Source organism: Amia ocellicauda, chromosome 12 (genome assembly GCF_036373705.1).
Source record: "Amia ocellicauda isolate fAmiCal2 chromosome 12, fAmiCal2.hap1, whole genome shotgun sequence".
In the NCBI taxonomy this organism is placed as follows: Eukaryota; Metazoa; Chordata; class Actinopteri; order Amiiformes; family Amiidae; genus Amia; species Amia ocellicauda.
Genome location: NC_089861.1, coordinates 28,020,682 through 28,041,046, shown reverse-complemented (window position 1 = coordinate 28,041,046; position 20,365 = coordinate 28,020,682). Strand labels below are relative to the sequence as shown.

The following is a 20,365-nucleotide window of genomic DNA, read 5'->3' as shown; positions in this document are numbered from 1 at the left end:
GTAACAAGGCATGATGGATCCATGTTCTCATTCTGTTTACGCCAAATTCTGACTCTACCATCTGAATGTCTCAACAGAAATCGAGACTCATCAGACCAGGCAACATTTTTCCAGTCTTCAACTGTCCAATTTTGGTGGGCTTGTGCAAATTGTAGCCTCTTTTTCCTATTTGTAGTGGAGATGAGTGGTACCCGGTGGGGTCTTCTGCTGTTGTAGCCCATCCGCCTCAAGGTTGTACGTGTTGTGGCTTCACAAATGCTTTGCTGCATACCTCGGTTGTAACGAGTGGTTATTTCAGTCAAAGTTGCTCTTCTATCAGCTTGAATCAGTCGGCCCATTCTCCTCTTACCTCTAGCATCAACAAGGCATTTTCGCCCACAGGACTGCCGCATACTGGATGTTTTTCCCTTTTCACACCATTCTTTGTAAACCCTAGAAATGGTTGTGCGTGAAAATCCCAGTAACTGAGCAGATTGTGAAATACTCAGACCGGCCCGTCTGGCACCAACAACCATGCCACGCTCAAAATTGCTTAAATCACCTTTCTTTCCCATTCAGACATTCAGTTTGGAGTTCAGGAGATTGTCTTGACAAGGACCACACCCCTAAATGCATTGAAGCAACTGCCATGTGATTGGTTGGTTAGATAATTGCATTAATGAGAAATTGAACAGGTGTTCCTAATAATCCTTTAGGTGAGTGTATATGCAGAGATTCTTATACTGTGTAATGTGTTTTACAAAATATGCCTGATCCGATTGCTGCACAAGTTAAACCCCAGGATGTGGTGCAGCTGGAACTGAGAGCTGATTTATTTAACAATTTTTTTACATTTACATAACTGTAAACCCGGCTAAGATGCAGATATCAAAACTGAATCTAAATCGTCTGTGGGGTAACCGTGGAGTGAGACCTTAAAGATTAAGTAACTAATAAAAGATGCTTTGCAATTTCTTCAGTTTGTTTTACAAAAAGCATGATGTGTCGTACTTTCAATTTTTAAATGACCGAGAGGCCCAGGTACAGTGCCAACACCAAACAATTTTTTTTTGTTTTAAATAGTAGCTTATGCTAGATTAGTTGTATAACAAACGATATACGAACTCCGTAGTGTTTGTCAGCAGACCAGGACATTGGATGCTGTCTCCTGGAGATTCTCGTGTTAACAATTGAGCTAGACCCTTAGGACCACAGAGTACAGTTTGTATCAGGGGGACCAAAGATGTATGCTTGTTTAGACTGAATCCCCGCATACAGATCCAGGATAAATGCATTTAATTACTTTGTACAAAAAATACTTCACACTATATGCTATAGTTACTATTTTAGTACAAGGTTTTAACAGACCCAAGGGAAACCTTTTATGGAAGGATTGTAGCTTGAATTATTGTACACCCCTTTACATCTAATTCATGTCTTGTTGCTTGTTACTTTTGAGATGAATCAAATGCATTTGTTTAATTGACATCCATACCCACATTTGCCACAAGGGGGAAATTGATTTCAAATGGTTTATCTTTTAAAGTAACCTTCGGACTGATCTTGTCTATTGGGTTTGTAAGAGAGTGGGTGAGTGTAAGTGTGTGTGTACAGAGAAACTGGGACAAAAGTCTAACTAGGTCTCTGTTGGATGTCTAGTGCAATATGACTAGTTTCATGTTTTGGATTACAGGATTACCATCAGTTATTTTTGCAAAAGCTGTGAAATTGTCTATGAAATTGTATTTAGTAATGTGTAGAATGTTATTTAAACTGTAAAATGCACACAAAGAATGCTATGATAAAGACCATTCTTGGAACACTGTACACTGCATAATATATTTATTCATACACCTACCAGCCGTACCTTTCTGAATGAAAACGACCACAGAACAATAATACATTCCAAACCTGTTTTTGATGTTACTTTAACCTGGGTATTGAAGTATTGTAAAGCACACCAGCTTGATGTGCCACAGCTCAAAGATTTCAATGCTGTATTTAAATCAATCATTGCTTGTTGCTAGAGTGCAGCTGAGGAAATAATGCAAGTGTGAATATCTGTAACCGCATAGACTGACTCAAATCAGCAGCCATAGAATTTTCAAAGAGCCACACAACTATAGTGCATAGCTAAAGTCCAGCCTTCCTGACTCACTGTAACACAACAAGGTAGCAAAGGGATGTGATGTCCTAACTAATTTTAAAAAGCAATGCATGTTTATAAATGAGTGCCCCCTGCCAGTGAACCCCCAGATCACACTTCTAAAATGAAATTGCTAGAACTGTACATGCAGATAGATGAATGCAATGTATTACTTTAAATAAAAAATGCTTCACACATTGTCTGCTGCCGTATTTTAGCACAAGGCTTTGATAGACCAAGGGAAAGCAAAAGCCTGGTTAGCGAAGTGCAGAACACTCATTCATGTAAGAACACCGCCTCCAAATGCTGCTAGAGAAACACTGTTTCATATGGAACACTGGCAGTCATTGAACTGGGTACACCAGATTACATATACATCACATTGTGGCAGTGTCTTGAACACTTTTAATTCATGCAACTTTTGAGCCACAACAAATACATTTACAGTTAAAATAACATGTAAACCCACACTCACTGTTTTTTGTATATCTGCCACAAGGGAGCGCCACTTGACTACATGTAGACTTTAATTTTTTTAATTTTATTTTTTTTCCTCAAAGAGGAAAAAGGAAAGACCTGCATTTAAAAATCCTAGCAATTTCAGTACTTGCTTTTTGGGATTGTTTATGAATAGCCAGACACAACAAAGGCCTTCTTAAAGTGTGACAGTGTCGGAGAGGAAGATAGTTTGTCCCCAGAAATCGCATGAAAGCATACAATCCAGGTTTCTCCATTCAGCAGTATGAAATTACACAGTCCATTTGTGTTGGTCTTTGTGAGTTTAATCTTAATCTTTCAATCTCCTGCAGAAGTTCTGTGTTCCTGCAAACAAACTCCACAATATTATAGTGAACAGAAATAGTAACTTTTTCATCCAACATTCAAAATATTTGTGGAATCTCAAGGTGTTTTAAGGTTTGCTACTTTGAAGAAACTAAAAAAACCTATATTCTAACCTGTGAAAAGCAGATCTATGCAAGCCAGGAGTAATTGCAGGGATAGAAATAATATTAATATGAAACAAAACATGGTTTTGTTGTCATATTTAGGCATGGCAACCATGAAAGGAGTTATTAAGAATACCAGTCCCTGTGTGAGTTCCTGACACCTTCTGCACCACCCAGATTAGAAGTCCAAATGTGAATAAAATAGTTAACTTTAAATATACTGTAATATTGTGTATATCATAACCCAACATCAAATCACTATATCACAACAAAAGCAGTTAATCAAAACATAATGGCACTGCATTTTGCAATCAAGACATAAGAGGTCACAAACAAGAGAAAATGGTTTTCCTCATCATGCGTTTCTCAAATTGCACACCTTTTTTTTCCATCTCCCTCTCTGTTTTCCAGGGTTTATGTTCTGATTTAAAAAACTACTTTTTTGCCAATTCAGATTTTGCAGATCATCAATCAAGCAAAATTTCAGACTAAAACAAGTTGTATGTAGGAACTAGTGGACATAAAGACTAAAAAAGTATTAGTGTAGAGTGCTTTAAACTGACATTATTTGGACAGTTGTGTTGTAAGGTGGGGGCTTTCATTTCTCTGTCTTAGTTCTCTATCCAAAACAAACTATATGTGATCTTAATGGACCTTGGTTTACAGGGCGTCCATGAGCAATTGTATAAAACCTGATCTAGTCCTTAATTTAAAGATTGTAAGATTTGCTCAGCTGGGCTTTGCCTTAATGCTCTGTCTCTCCATCTCTGCTTTTGCAGCTTCCTGTTGCATCTTGATTTTCAGTTGCCTCATGTGCTCTTCCCATTTCTGCATGATCTTTATTTTTTGGTTTCTATTTTTCCCATTTTAACATCTCAGATTTTGACTTCTCCTCTGCAGAGAATAAATAAAATGTGTATGATAATAATAATAATAATAATAGTAATAATAATAATAATAATAATAATAATAATAATAATAATAATAATAATAACAACAACAATGTTGATGTTATTCTTACATTGGGTCAATTGCAACGAACTTGCTATTGGAGCTCTGTACTAAATTGCATACTAGCTAGTACGGTACTATCTCGGGATCACTGCCTATTAAAGTTAGTAGCCATTGCAACAAAAAAAGAGGCAGAGCAATGTTGGAGCAGTAGTTACCAGTCTGCAAGGAAGTTCAGTCTGCGAGAGCTCCCTCTACGAGGTCACAGTACTCCTTTTGATGACTGACTATCTAGACAGTGACTTGGCTATTTGAGTCAGGGGAACAGAAGATGGAAGCTATTGAGAGGATGTAGACTGTGCAGTCCAGAGAAGAGGCAGCTGATTTAAGTAATATGTACGGGGCCAGAAAAAGTAGGACTTTCCCCTATCACCCTCAAGGTAATGGTGCTTGTGAGTGCATGAACCAGACCCTGTTGTCCTTGCTGGGGGCTTTAGTGGAGGATGAGCAGAATAATTGGCCAAGTAAGCTTCCCAAGCTGGTGCATGTCTATAACACCATTGTGTATGAGAGTACTGTCTTCTCACCTTTTTCTCTCATGTTTGGTAGGCAGACCCAGCTCCTGCTGTATGTGGCCATGGGAGCTTGCCTACAGGACAGCCGCAGAAGTTGGAGGGGTGGGTAACCAGTCATAATCAGTGGTTACTGGAGTGCCACCAGTAAGGCAAAGCAGCATCAGACTTGGGATTGCCAGGGCCAGAATCCGCAGGCCAAGAGTGTCCCTCCCTATTGTCAGGAGAACAGGTTCTTGTTCATAACTTCAGGTGGAGGCCCCGGGACTGCTGCCCAGGGAGACCTGTATGCCCACCCGAGCTGCAGATAGATAGTTTATGACAAGGGAAATCCCATGAAGAGACAACAAAGACTGATAATCAGAGACTCTTCAGTTTTTGTAATGGGGTTGGATTTGATTTGTTTCAGGGTTTTAGATTAGTTTACTTTTTAGGTTAGGGTTTTATAGTTTTATCGTCCATCATTTAATAAAGGTGATTTTTGCAGCTAGTATTTTATATTAGTTCTCCTGCATTGTCGCAGTAGTTGTATTTGTATATTATTTTTGTGTGCAGACTTCATGCCCTGCAGTACAGTGTAATTATTGCATAACTGCATACACTGGAGTATGAAGAGAAAACAAAAAATGTTACCGCAGTCTGTAGTGCGTGTTCTGGGATCTGGGCTGAGCCTGCATGGGAGGGGTGGTTGTGAGGTCCTCCACCTGGCATAGTCAGGTTATTGGGAAAAGGGGTTACTTACCACCCATGACATATAGGCTTTGTCTGGAAACAGATGGTTAAAACAATGATCTGCTCATCTGGATACCCCTGACTGGGTAAGAGTTATAGTTATCACTGTTGTTACTCAGTCAAAACAAGTCTGAATTGAATTGAAGTGTCATAATTTAAAGTTGCCACTTGGAGGCAACAAAACAATCAGTATGTAATTCATAGACAGTACTGTGATAAGCTTTTTGGTTTGACCCATATCAGCCCTCGCATGCTTCACCAGGCAGAGTTACAATGACAAACAGCATTGCACAGAGACATAACTATAGGTAGCTCATGTGTGACCTTCACAGTCAGTTTAAAGAAAACGAAAGAATCAACAGAAGACCTTAATCTCTCCCTGCATCGCCACCAAAGTGGATTCAGACAATGTAATGCCATGCTAATTATTTTTCACCTCTCAAATGCTTACGATATCCACCTAATCGAACAGAAGTGCTGTGAGTGACAGGAGAAAATACTTGCCCCTCACCTTTCTGCTCTCCCTTGGACTCTTTGCCATTCTTCAACCAGTGGATAGTGGTTATGGGGTTACTGGGAATCATGATATTGCACCAAAGCCTAATACTGGCATTAGTTCAATTGCCAGATGTAACAGTGCCATCTAATGTTCCCAAAACAACATTACTGGCAGCACCTCAATTCCCTCATAGACTCACCATCCCACAATTAACCAAATTAATCTGGTCAGTGATATTGGACATTTGAAATCATCTACATGTATACTACAGTTAACACTGAAGACAAAAACTGCAACATGCATTTCTCAATCTGTGTATGTTTCCTTAATTTGTGTCACAACCTGAAATATTGATATATTTAAAAAAAAAAAAAGTCACCTTTAACTTACACAAACTACTAAACACTTTAAAGAGGCAAGAGAATTTTGGACCGCAATCTTCAAGTCTTGCCACAGATTCTCAATCGAATTCAAGTCCAGGCTTTGACTGGGCCACTCTAGGACATTCACTTTCTTGTTTATAAGCCACTCCAGTAACACTTTGGCTGTGTGCTTATGTCTCTCCTGGCCGGGGATAAATATATTTATAAATATGGTTTGTGAAAAGTAACTATGATTTGACAAGTAATTAAATACATAAAGCAGAAAGTAACTATTTGAAAATAATTAAATACCATTTGTAATAATAATTAAAACAAAAATGAATATATTCCAGAAAGTAACTGTTTTGAAAAATATTATTTTATAAAATATTTAAATATTTGTAATGTAGTTGAAATACACTGGAATACTCTATATTTGTCAGATATATGGAATTTAACCTTTATTCAATACCCAGCTACACCCACTGCTGTATTTTTTATTATTATTTTTATTTCTTGGCAGACGCCCTTATCCAGGGCGACTTACAACATAAGTGCAAAACAAAGTGCACAAATACAGTTAAGTAAAGGCATCACACATTACAAATTCAATTTACATAAAACATAGCAATTCAAAATTATAATACATTTTACAACTTCCAATTTACACAGGCAAGTACAGTAAGCGAGGTCCTACATCCTGGACGGTAAAAGCTATGTGCTGTCAAGATGTAGGGTCACAGTCAAGGGCTACGAGAGAGGGAGCAAGGAGGAAAACAATCAAAAACACAAGAGGCATAATAATAAAACTGTGAAGTGCTTTCTAATGGGGATTAAAAGGACTAATATTACAAGTACTGTCTGAAAAGTGCCGGAAGGAGGCTGTTTTGACTTCAGTGGGCAGGTCGTTCCAACATTTAGGGGCCAGGGATGAGAATGAGCGGCTCTGGAGGAAGGAGAGTGGAGAGGAGGTAGAGTTAGTCTTCTGGCACTGGAGGAGCGCAGTGGTCTGGAGGGGATGTATGGAGAGATGAGATGTGGGAGGTTTGGGTGTGGTGGCAGATGAGGGGGGATGTCTGCAATCTTGGAGGAGAAGGAGTCATCATCAGTAGTGAGAGATGAGGGGGGAGAGGGGTCAAGGAGGGAGGAGAAGGTGGAGAAGAGTTTGTGGGTTGTGATAGAGGAGAGAGAGAGGGGGACAGAGAAGAGCAGAGCAGTGGAGAGCAGAGTCCTGTTCCTCCTCCCCACCCGGTAAGATGAGGCGAGTGGGACAGGACAAAGAGAGAGGATAGGGCAGTAGGGGTGCTAGAGTTGTCTGGGGAGATCCATGTCTCGGTGAGAGTGAGGAAATCCAGAGACTGGTGGGAGGTGAAGGCGGAGATGAAGTCGGCTTTGTTGGAAGCAGTTCCACAGGCCCCCAGAGAGTGGAGTAGAGGGGAGGGGAGGGGAGGGGAGGGAGGAGGATGGGAGAGGCAGAGAGATGAGGTTGGAGGGATTAGGGGATAAGGGCTGTTAAATACTTCACCTGTATCTAATTAGGACAGTGCACACCTGTGTTGCGTTGAATGACACAAGGCTGTCAGGATGACCCTCCCTCCCATGCAGGACTGCTAATAGCACAATTAATGGCCACTTTATATCTGAATACAGACAAAGACCGTGCCAGACACACGCAGTTACACTGAGCAATAGCTCATAGTAATGCTAAATAATCACAGCCTACAGTGTAACGCTTCTGATTACAGAAAGGGCGTGTCGCGATGTGCTAAGTAAGTTGCTAAATTTACTAACTAAATTAACTAACAAACAGTCACTGCTCCCCCTACTACAATACAGTTGCAAGAAATATAATCCGTAGCTAAACAAGTAACCACATAAACAATCAATGTAACTCTTTACTAAACTTAGGAAAAACGTTCAGGAGCGAGTCAGTTCTCAAAAGACCTGGGACAAATCAACGGATAGTTGATTAATTATTGTTCATTATCATCACATATTTAAGCTAAATTATTTGTCTTGGGCTGTTTAAGAATCAAATTAAAGTTGACCACTGAATTATCTTTAGAAAACGGCTTCATTTCACTTATTTAATTTGTTCAATTGATTGGAAAAAATATATATTTTAATTCAGTAGGTAATTATTTGAAAACTATGTCCAATCTTCAATTATCAAGTTAGTGTTAAACCTCCTCACTGTTTACCTCTTTCCAATGGTTTAAAGATCTGTGTTGGACAATCACTGCTACTCCAATATGCTTCTGAAAAGGTCTAAAAACTTTTATGTCCCTCTGAGGGTAAATATTTGTGACATACTATTTGTGTTACTCTAATAGTAATGACTGAAGGAAGTGTTTTCTAATACTGTAGTAATAGCACAATAAAAACTATAAAGATATTGTGACTGGTAATCAAAATAGCAGAATCCTGAGAGAAATCCATAATTTAACATAACAAGCCTTCGCCACCTTGGGACCAGCTTGTCCTTTTCACAAACAATCAAAATCGGGAGTTTTAATCGCCCACCACATGAGCAAACTAATTTCACGACCAAAGGCTATGTTTTCTTCCACTGACGTTGCTATCTGAATATTCAGAGTAACCTTCCTCTTAAGTGTAATATCACTGCACAATCACTACGAAAATAATTTTGTCTTAAAGTTATTTGACTGCTTATTTTAACTACTCTTTCATTAACTTGGCTTAGTCAGTGTACCTTTTTTTAATAACAAAGAGTTGTTTGCATCTTTCAGTGTTTGTGTGTGATCTGTTCTAACTAATTTAACTCTTCTGGTCAAATGACTAACACAATTGGGAAAACAAACTTATTTTAAAAAGCACTACAAGAAGAACCGAGCATTCACAGACCTGCATCACATAGTAGTACCTGATCTTCAGTGACTCAATCCATCACACATTCCTGCTGTGAACTGCAATACAATCTGAATTCATATTATATCTTTGAAGATAATTTATTGATAAAAAACACAAAAACAGATAAGACGCAAATAAAGTAACAGATCTGAATTCCACACTCCATGTGTTTCTGAACTCCACGTCAGAACTGATAACTAGATTCATCTGAGGCGTGGGGGACACAGACAAAGGAGGCTACTCCAGCTGGCACAGGGTCACACTGGTATCAACTGTCCAATCTAACCCAATCCCAGGATAGAGCTTATCAGTGAAGGTGGTCTGGAATCTGTGCAGGAGGGTCATGGTGTCAGAGACACCGTAGAATGACAATGTTACAGCTCCATGGTCCACAAACACTCCTATTCTGTGGGGAGCACAAGTGGATATAACAGTCCTCTTATTGTACCGGACAGAGCAACTGGACCCAGAGCACTGCAAACTCCAGGACTTTGAATCCAAGGCAACAGTCACGACCCTCTCCTTTCCTGCCGATTCCTCTATATGTGACTCCTGTATCAACCTGTTCTCCACTCCACTCAGCCTCCCAATAATGGCGAGTCCCAGACAGACCCTCTCTGCACAGCACTTGACACAGGCAGTCAAATCTCTCTGGGTGATCAGGATAGGACTGGGTGTCTCCACTCACGGTCACAGTCCTGCCTTGCTGTATCAGGTTTCTGTGCATTGTGTTGGGATCCATTGTGATGTCACAGGAATCTGATTGGAAAGGAGAGACCAGACAAGCAATCACTGGAGATCTGCAGTAGAGTCCCTCCCCCACAGCACAGAAAAACACTGTCTGTCACTATATCTTTCTGCCTTAAGGCCTATTCTGGAACAAGCAGAGAAGCTACCATATTATGTTAACACAAGTTTAAAGTAACATAACTGTATAATAATAATAATAATAATAATAATAATAATAATAATAATAATAATAATAATAATAACTAACCTTTCAGATTTCTGTCAACTGGAGACTCCTACACCTCAATTGCTTTTAGCTACAGGGTTGGCATCTCTACAGTCTACGATCTGGCTTTCCATTGGTCATTTCCCTAAATGTCATGTGACAAAATCGCAGCGTTGGAAGCACTTTCTATTTTAATTGCATCGCAAGCAGTGTGAAAGCTCCCTATCTAAACAATGTGTTCTATTTATTTTTTGTCACAGTGAGGTTTGTTGTACCACAAAATCGTGTTGCGTCTGGTTTGAATAGACCTTTACTCTGTGTCTTCCTGTGATGTCTGGGTGTCTGACCATCTGTCTCTTTGTAAGTGTCTGTGTTTGAGTTTGTGTGTGTGTATTAGCATTGTTGGGTGTGTATTAATAATGTACTAAAGGGACTAGCAGAATTAAAAAACAAATCACCTGGGCCAGATGAGATATTTCCAAAAGTACTTCAAGAAATGAAGGAAATGTATAGGCTGATATCTAAAATATTCCAAATGACTCTCAGAACAGGGGATGGGCCAACTGATTGGAAAACTGCAAATGTCATACCTACCCACAAGAAAGGGGACAAAACTGAGTCAGGAAATTACAGACCAATCAGTCTCGCCTGCATTACTTTACAAAAAATTATTAGACTGAAAATCGAGGAGCATCTTAATGAAAACCATATTCTTGGAGATCGTCAACATGGTTTAGATGAGGCAGATCATGTCTTACTAATTTATTAGTTTTTTTTAACATGCAACTGCAGCTGTAGATCACGTGAAAGCATATGAAAGCTTTAGACAAGGTTCCGGTACCATGACCAATCCTAAAATTAGAAGCTGTAGGCATTCAGGGTAATGTAAGTAGATGGATTATGAACTGGTTGCTGTATAGCAAACGGAGGGTGTCGATTAGTGGAGTTGCTTCTAACTGGAGTGAGGTTGTTAGTGGAGTACCACAGGGATCAGTAATGGGGCCTTTGCTTTTTCTAATTTATATTAATTAATTGGACTGGGATAGTTAGCAAACTTGTCAAATGTGCAGATGATCCTAAAATAGGTGGCTCAGCAGATACAAACTCTGCAATACAGGTTATTCAAAGGGACTTTAAATTATAATAATACTCAGGTGTGGTCTGACACCTGGCAGATAATTCAATGTGGACAAGTGCAAGGTATTACATGCAGGTTTTCGTGGACTCCTCACTTTCCTCATCCAAACAATGTGGAGAAGCAATAAAAAAGGCAAACAGAATGTTAGGGTATATTGTCAAAAGTGTAGAATTGAGAACAAGGGCAGTGATGTTCAGACTGTACAGTGCACTAGTTAGACCTCATCTGGATACTGTTTACAGTTCTGGGCTCCACACTTCAAGAAGGATATCACTGCTCTAGAGGAGAGCAACCAGACTTATTCCAGGTCTGAAGGGAATGTCCTACTGAGAGACTGAGGAACTGAACCTTTTCACCCTGGAACAGAGGAGACTACGTGGGGACTTCATTCAAGTCTTCAAAATCATGAAAGGCATTGTTCACATACACAACTGTGAGTAAGTACTAGTTTTTGGTCTCATACTCACATCTATATACATATCTTCTTCCTTTTGCAGTGAAATTAGCAATTTAAACCCCACTGCTCATGGCCATATCCTGTAATGGGTTGTTAGATATTCTGATAGAAGTTCTGATTCCAGATAGACAAATTTTACAATGAACTCAAAGTAGGTATCTCTACTTATGGAAGCTAGGAAGCGTAAAAGAGAGAGGGAGACGGGTGTGAGGGAGACTGTATATAAGCATCCCTCAACTGTTTATGTCAGGGGTGTCCAACCCTGGTTGGGGGGGGTAGTGGCAGGTTGGCTGATGGTGTTTCTTTCATGATGTCCGGGGGGCTGACAGCATTCATCAGGGGCACCGGAGGGTGGCAGCCAATTGTTGCGCTGGAGAGAGGCAGCCAAATTTCAAAATGTCGCCTCAAATTCAAGTTCAAGCAACAGCCTAATCTAGCCTAATTGGAGGGCCCTATGGATGGATGGCGCCCCTAGCATTTGCCTATTCTGCCCATGCCACGGGACATCCCTGTACAATACATATACACACTACCGGTGAATAGGTTTAGAACACCCCTATTTACCATTGAAATTTAAGCACAGTTTTTAAGTACAATTTCCTACACCATTAAAAGGCACAACTGGAGGAAACTCTTTCAGGAAGAGGTCTGGCAGACCCAAAGTTTCTGAGAGTCGAGAGTCAACAGCTTGCGTGATAGGCAGCACACAGGACAACCGCTTCAAGCACAGTTTAACACTGGTCGAAGTAAGCAAGTCTCAGTTTCAACTCTGAAGAGAAGACTTCGAGCTGCAGGTTTGACAGGTCGAGTGGCAGTAAGAAAGCCATTGCTAAGATGGCACAATAAGAAAAAGAGGCTTGCCTGGGCCATGAAGCACCGCCAGTGGACTACTGAAGACTGGAAGAAGGTCTTATGGACCGATTAATCAAAACTTGAAATCTTCAGTTCATCACGCAGGGTTTTTGTACGCTGTCGAGTAAGCAAAAGGATGACACCAACTGTCAAACATGGAGGAGGTGATGGTCTGGGGCTCTTTTGCTGGATCCAGAGTCGGTGACTTGCACAGAGTGAGTGGTACTCTGAACTAAAATGGCTACCACAGCATTTTGCAGCGCCATGCAATACCCTTTGGTATATGCCTAGACAGAACTGGACAGAAGGGTGACAGAAACAGCAACATACAAGTGCAACACATTTGTGGGAACTTCTGCAACAGTGTTGGGAAGAACTTTCTGAACAATATTTGATTTCCATTGTAGAAAGAATACACTGACACATTAAACTGCATAACTTTCAATAAAAACTGGAAAAATTGAGGTGTTCTAAAACATTTGACCGGTAGTGTATATATATACATAATGAAAATAGTTAAAGCTAGCATTCTGTAAATTATTCTAGGGTGCAGCATATTTCTCTACCATGAAGGATTCACTCTCCATGCTGACAACACCTGTCTGTGAGGAGCACTGGGTATTATCTGTTCCTTTCCTGTTACTCAGCAGAAGCTTAATATAACATTTTACGAATATATTCAAATAATATTAGTTTCACAATAATTGTCGCCAATACATGATTATTGCACACCTTTAATTTGACTGTCTTTCCTCAGAAAAGACTGAGGTGATAATGAGTTTCATTTAAACTGTTATACAGATTGGCTGGAAATAAAACCTGTGACAAATTCCTCATACAATTCTGTTTAGTATTTAATTTATTTTGCTGTCATTGTCATTTAACAATAATTAGACCATTCCATTATGATTAACAGAAGACCACAAGTGTGTAAAGCAGTAAATAAAAAAACAGCAGATCCTATAGTTGAAATGTACTTTTATTTTAATTAATTGGTCTTCAGTTATGCTTTTAAGTTGCAGTTAATTGAACATTAAGTAACACAAAAGACTGCTCTGAACCAAATGAAATCAATGTGGCACATTAAGTCTTAACAAAGAACACTATACACATTCTTGATTAGTGATTTCCATCTAAGTTATCTTCATTCCTTCAGAGAAATATACTTCAGAGGAAATCTATAAGAAACAAGCAGCAGTGGCGAGTTTTTTGTTTTCCATTGTTAGTACGTTTACGAGTACAATGAAGCACTCGACTGATAACTGAAGGCAGAAGAAACCTAATCAGCAGAAGTTGGTGAATTGGGGATGGGAGGACTGGAAGATTAATTTAATTGCGACTGGACTGGTCATGAATACCCCAACAGAAGAACATCGAGTAAACGATGGATGCAGGTAGGTCACATTCTCTTCCGTTTCTTGTTGTTGGACCTTGATTTGTGCTCACATTGAAATGTTGAACGGGTCTTTGTATTTCTCAGCGGGAGTCTTTACCTAATTTCTTAATTGCTACAGCCTATGTCACTATGTAAATTGAATATGGTGTTAGGTTGTCTTTAATGGCTCCAAGCTCCTCTATCAATGCTGTTTGAATGTGCTGTGTATACATTTATATTTGCTGCTTTTGTACTGACTGGTTAAGAAGTGATTATATGCTTTATGCTGCCCTATATTGAGTGAGCTCTTGCTCTTTCTGTTACAAATGAGAATATCACCTCCTGCTGTTAAGTTAAAACTGTTTGGAATATATACATATCAATATATCTACTGTCCGTTTTGATGCATGTGTAGTGAAATTTGCCATTTACCCTGATTGCTTTGTAACAGGGGTATGTTATGTTATCAGGCAAGTCCTGATAATGGGTTTCACATCGGAATGTTATGCAGATGTTTTCTGTTATATATTTATTGCTAAGATTTTAATGTTTGCCTGGCACCCCATGTTAAACAACTGTTACAGTTTATCATGAGTGTGGATGTCTATTCAGCTGGATTTTGTGACACCAGCTGGTGCTGCCTAGAATACTGTACATTGTCCAGGAAATAAACCTATTCAAAGTCTTCTGAGAGACTTAAACTCTAAATTTAATTTTACATCATTCTCCAGGGTATATAAGGTTTCCAACTGAAGACAAAAAGCTGTCTTCAATAAATCCTCCTAACACAAAGACAAGAGAAATGGAGAAGTGTCAACTGTGAACCCTGAGAGTAAACCTTCTCAGCACTTGCCACTCTGATAAGCATCTGCTGTATGGTTAATAAAAGCCAGTAAAAACAATTGTACAAGAATAATTCAGTTATGACACCTCTTCAGTTTTTTTAGGTGGGGTGTGTCCTGAAATAGGCATTCATATTCACTTCACCAGGATTCAACTCCTCCTGAAATGTAAAAGTATCTAAGGAAACTATTTCTAAACATATGTCTGCTTGCCTGCCTCACATCATGCAACAATGCAAAAGTTATTTTATTTGTGAATTTTGTCACTCAAATGAAGTTTTGTCAATTTAATGCTATAATGTTATTTAACAAAATCCCCTGGTTTCCTGCAAATGTGATTTGCTACAGCGCCATTTTTGTCCACTTCATTACAATGTTATTCTGTTAATTGGCTGATCACTGCATTGTGCTAATTTGACAAGTTCATGGACAGTTTGGAAGAAGGTCCAAAAGCTTCAGAAGTTACTTCAATGGAGGGGGTGGTATCTCCGATACTCCTTAACTTGGAAATGAAGATTCCGATCTTATTGAGGTTGAACTGAATCTCCTCGACTTTGTTGCGGACCTCTTTGGCAGCTTCAGTCTTGCACCCTGCATGCAGATCTTTGGCCTTGCGGATAATGTTGACCATATCCATAATCAGGGCGATGCCAGCAAGTAAGCCGCCCACCACTGCTGTGACCCTGGCTGCAGCGTTGGCTCCCAAAGCGATGACATCATCAAGCAGACTAACTGCCCGGGCGAGGGAAAAAACGCTGGTCAGTATGCCCACTCCCCCCATTAACGCCGACATGCCGCTGACCTCCTCCTGCAACTGCGACAGTGTCTTGCAGACGGTTTTGATGGACTCCTGCAGATTGTCAAAGTCTTTTTCAATGCTCTGCATCTTAGCTTCCAGCTCCTCCTTGTATTGCTTGTTCTTGATGCGTCTCCCAACGTCAGAAGAGATTGACGTGATGCTGCCAGCTACGCCAATTCCCGCCCCGACCCCGCTGATTATTAATGAGGTCCCGAAGGTGACAGGCATCAGCGCCAAGCCAATGATGGTCAGAATGGACACGGCTGCCGCCACAGAACTTCCTGTGATACTGCCTATGGTGGTGCCCTTGTGAGTAAAGTCCATCCAATCTGCAATGGCTTCCATCTCCTTCAGCAAGTCTTCAATGACCCTCCTCTTGTCCAAGTACTGGCTTTCCATGGATCTGATCATTTCCTGTTGGGTAAAAGACACACCTGTTACAATCACCCGAGTGAAACCAGTGCCCTGTGAAACTCACCATGAACCATTTCAAAACAGTAGTCAAGAATTATAATCACTTGAATTACTGGTTGATAATATATCCGGTTTTGTTTTTGGTTTGTTGCTCTTTTTGTAATAGGTTTGTAATTTTGTGAAATGTGTATCACACATTGGTATGGGCATCTGACAAGAACTTTAAAATAATAATATGCTAAAACAAGGCACTGTTATAGCAGAATCTGTAGTTAAGCTTTATCCTTGAATGTAGAATGGCCTTATATCTACTTATCAGTGGGGACTAAAATGAGTCCGCAGTTGATGTTTTATTCATGTATGATCTTTGATTTCTTAAGATTTCCCAAATTCCCCTTGAGTTTCACAGAGACCTACCACCCGATCAATAAACTCAGAATACATTCTGTAGGAATTATGACCAAGACCAAATAAAAACCGTGACAGTTCTACCAAGTGTAAATGAGCAAACGCTGCACTTGATGGTGAGACTGCATGAAATACTAATTCAGTTATGAAAAAATACATAATTCTGTGATTTTCATGCATAATATTGTGTTATTTCTGATTCAGCTTTAAACACTTGTTACCAGAGGCATGCGCTAGGTACAATGAATAAGAAGGCATCCATTCAGGTGATCATCACCTTGCATTCATTTAGAAAAAGAAAACCTACAGTAATCACTCAGTCACCTTTTCAAATGTCATGTCACTGGGAATAGAGAACATATACCTGAAATGCTTTTCTTAGAAGATCATCAAAGAACGGCCTGCAGAATTTAACATGGGAAGCTACCTTGCTTGGCCCCAGACCTAAAAAGACACATTGGAATAGATTAGGTGTAATTACATGAAAGGATTCACTGGGTTTTTCCTTGAATACTTACATGTTTTAATTAAATAAACATCATTCATCTACCAACAAATATGCATACAGGAAACACTTATCTGACACAAGGCCACTACCTTTGTATGAAAAGGAATATCACAACAGGTCTGTGATATTTAATTCTTTTAATATCATTTCTTTTCTGAGATAATTTGGAAATCCATTTGTTTCTGAAAGCTTTGTATTCTATGTAGAATTTTCAATTGTCTGCCTTTTTCGAAAGACACTGTTGTGAATGTCTACCATAGCCTGAACCTCTGTTTAATTCAGCCATTTAATCAATTTCAATTTGTCATGTAAAGCATGTCATCTTGCATGACTGAAACCGGCTTCTAAACACAGCCAGCGAGCTTATGGTCCTCTGGTTTACTTTCCATCAGTTTCCCTACATAGTTGCATTTATTTGTTTCTTAATTTCAATTAAAGACCTCAAAATCTAATGGACTGGAGACCAGAGCTGGGCCATGATTGGACACATCGTAGTGGGTGGCTATTTGCTAGTTTGACCATTTTTGCCAATTCAGGATGTTATGGCCAGTTGTGGCTCACCTTGAAGAGCAATGTATTCCTCATCGAAATCCTCAATCCTCTTCTTCATTTCGGTGAAGGCATGAAGGCCTCTGCAGTCAAAGCAGGAAGTCAATCCGTGCTTCATCTTTAGTGCTTCAATCTTCTCCCAGCACTTCAATTTTGACACCTCCTCCACACGGCCATTCTTCAGGTTGCCCAGCAGAGTCTGAGCCAGAACTCAGCAGTTAGTATACATAATAGAAATCATTCTAACCAAAGAATGATGTTGCCACATTTTCATAAATTGAAGACAGAATCAGGTAACAATACAGGATTTGTTGTCTCCAGGGGATGTCACAATATTGTAAAACAATGTCATTTGATAGCATTTATCTACATTCCTGAGAAAACAATTGGACCAACAACAAAACAGAGAATGAAAAACTAATTTAAATTGAAGAAATGCATTTATCATAATTGACAACTGAACTGTGGTTGATGTGTATTGAAATGCCTGGAATCAACATATAAAATATGCATTGCTGTGCATGCAGCAGAGAATGTTAATACACATTTAACTGTCTATAATATATATAACACAAACAGAACAGTTACAACATGAAATCAGAATGGATTTAATCAGGAGAAACACAGGAAATGTCCATAATGTCAACGTGAAAAATACAATCTGCAAATTGTTCTAAATTAATTACAAATACAAAAAAAGATAATAATTAAATGCATGAGTAATCATGAGTATTTGGTAGAGGCACCTTTGGCAGCAATTACGGCCATGAGTCTATGTGTATGTCTCTACCAGCTTTGCCCATTCATCTTTGCAAAATTGCTCAAGCTCCATCTAATTGGATGGGGACCTATGTTAAACCACAATTTTCAACTCTTTCCACATATTCACAATTGGATTGAGGTCCAGGCTTTGACTAGGCCACTCTAGGACATTGACCTTTTTGTTTTTAAGCCATTCCAGTTTGGCTTTGGCTGTGTGTTTGAGGTCATTGTCTTGGTGGAAGATGAATCTTCTCCCAATTCCAAGGTCTCTTGCAGGGTTTCTTCCAGGATTTCTCTGTACTTTGCTACATCCATTTTGCCCTCTATTTTTACAAGGTTTCCAGGCCCTGATGCAGAGAAGTATCCCCATAGCATGATGCAGCCACCACCATGCTTCAGGGTAGGGATGGTGTTCTCAGGATGATGTGTGGTATTTTGCCACTCTCCCATAAAGGCCACTTTTCTGAAGCACCCAGGCTATTGCTGCAGTATGCACAGCGTCTCCCAGCTGAGCTGTGGAAGACTGTAACTCCTTTAGAGTTGCCATAGGCCTCCCTGACTAGTGCCCATCTCACCCAAATACTCAGTTTTTGAGGACAGCCTGATCTAGGTAGATTTACAGTTGTGCCATATTCTCTCAATTTCTTAATAATGGACTTTACTGTGCTCTGGGGGATATTCAATGCCTTTGAAATGTTCTTATATCCTACCCCTGATCGGTGCTTTTGAAGAACCTTATTCCAGATTTCCACTGAATGTCCCTTCGTCTGTAGTTTTAGGAGACAGACAGGTGTATTTAACCTGAAATCATGTGACACACTTATTTGCACAGAGATAGATTCCATTCAACTAATTATGTGACTTCTAACGACAATTGGTTTTGCCACAGCTCAATCAGGTGTGTCATAGCAAAGGCACAGATGACTTACGCATTTAATTATTTTCCATTTTGTATTTGTAATTAGTTTTTTCAGTTTGACATTATGGACATTTTCTGTGTTGATCAGGAGCGAAAACTCCTCATTAAATCCATTCTGATTTCATATTGAAATGTGGAAAAGTCCAAGGGGGGTGAATACTTTTGAGAGCCACTATATATATCTCAACACTGCCAGAAGCAAATATGTTTACTGGGTTCCCGTCTTTCCAATTACAATCCACACTTTCCTCACATCAGGTGCAGCTGAATACCAAATATCCCTCAGTAATGAGAGACCGTATGTTCTTTACTGACACAGAATATTGGTAATTAAATAGTAATGAGAATAGAGAAAGATAGTAAACTTTGCTCCCCTAAAAATAAATGTAACCTACACCACCTTGCCAATTCCCAATCCACAACCTGTTAATGCTACAGGAAACCCCTTACAACCCCAACATGACAGACACAACCCATTCAGAGGCAAATTGGGATCATCTATTCTTGCTTTACCAGTAAAATATTTGTGATGTAATATGACAGCACTGGGATCTTTAGGGGTGATTTAAGAATGATGTTCTTCTGCTCACCTCAAGCTCCACTCTTTTGCTGTTGATTTTGCTTGTGTCAGTGAGATAAAAGCTGTATTTCTTAAAGATGTTCAACGAGGCATCATGGGCATCTGATAGACGTTCTTCCAGCTCTTGGAGTTCCATTAGCAAGTTCTCATTCTCAAGCTTGGCTTCTGACTCAAAGGTTTCCTTGCCCTTGAGAAAGCTCGTTCCAGCTGGGATTGGGTCAGGTCTTGGGCAGCAGCCTCCAAACACACACTCTCATTGTTGTTGAGCATGGAGACATAAGAACGAGCCAGGGCTACAATGGCTTAATATATAGAAATAGCAGCATTACATGATGCTGACATTATAAACACATTCAACACAGTGCAAAACATAACAAAGCAGGAGAACGATTAAAGTGATTCTCATATACAAAAATTATCAGAATTCAAGTGTTAAAGCTCAATTTATGTATTGTCTATTCATGTACTGTAACAGTTATACAAGCATTAAAGCATCCAGATGGACAGAATCTGCACTTTTACCTCCAGGCGTGCAGTATGTCTTCTCCTTGCCAATCATTTTAGGATTGCAGAGGTCATCTACATAGCTGATCAACCTGGAGAGAGATTTCTGGAAGTCTTCATCTAAGTCTGTGAGCTGCAGCTCTGGCAGCAACCTGTGAAATTGAGAAGCAAAAAGAGTCAGGACCCTCACTTACTGCCAACATCAAAATACACTTCAAGACTTAAGCTTTCAATGACATTGTGC

The 20,365-nt window shown here is 39.6% G+C and overlaps 1 protein-coding gene across 1 annotated transcript; it reads right to left on the bottom strand.

Annotated features, from left to right (window-relative positions):
* Positions 1–13,424: 13,424 nt before the first annotated feature.
* LOC136764837 (apolipoprotein L2) lies at positions 13,425–20,244 on the bottom strand. Its single transcript, XM_066719170.1, has 5 exons — positions 20,140–20,244; positions 19,628–19,919; positions 17,369–17,555; positions 16,664–16,743; positions 13,425–15,891 (listed from the first exon to the last, which is right to left on the bottom strand). The coding sequence occupies exons 2-5, from the start codon at positions 19,751–19,753 to the stop codon at positions 15,088–15,090; spliced, it is 1,197 nt and encodes a 398-aa protein (XP_066575267.1). The 5' UTR covers positions 19,754–19,919; positions 20,140–20,244; the 3' UTR covers positions 13,425–15,087.
* Positions 20,245–20,365: the final 121 nt, after the last annotated feature.

Bases quoted from the DNA above. Each gene is read 5' to 3' on its own strand.
- LOC136764837 (XM_066719170.1), bottom strand. From the start codon at position 19,753: ATGGAACTCCAAGAGCTGGAAGAACGTCTATCAGATGCCCATGATGCC. The intron at 17,556-19,627 runs GTGAGCAGAAGA...GTTCTGGCTCAG, and splicing joins GCAAAAGAGTGGAGCTTGAG to ACTCTGCTGGGCAACCTGAA. The intron at 15,892-16,663 runs GTATATGTTCTC...TTTACCCAACAG, and splicing joins TTCTAAGAAAAGCATTTCAG to GAAATGATCAGATCCATGGA.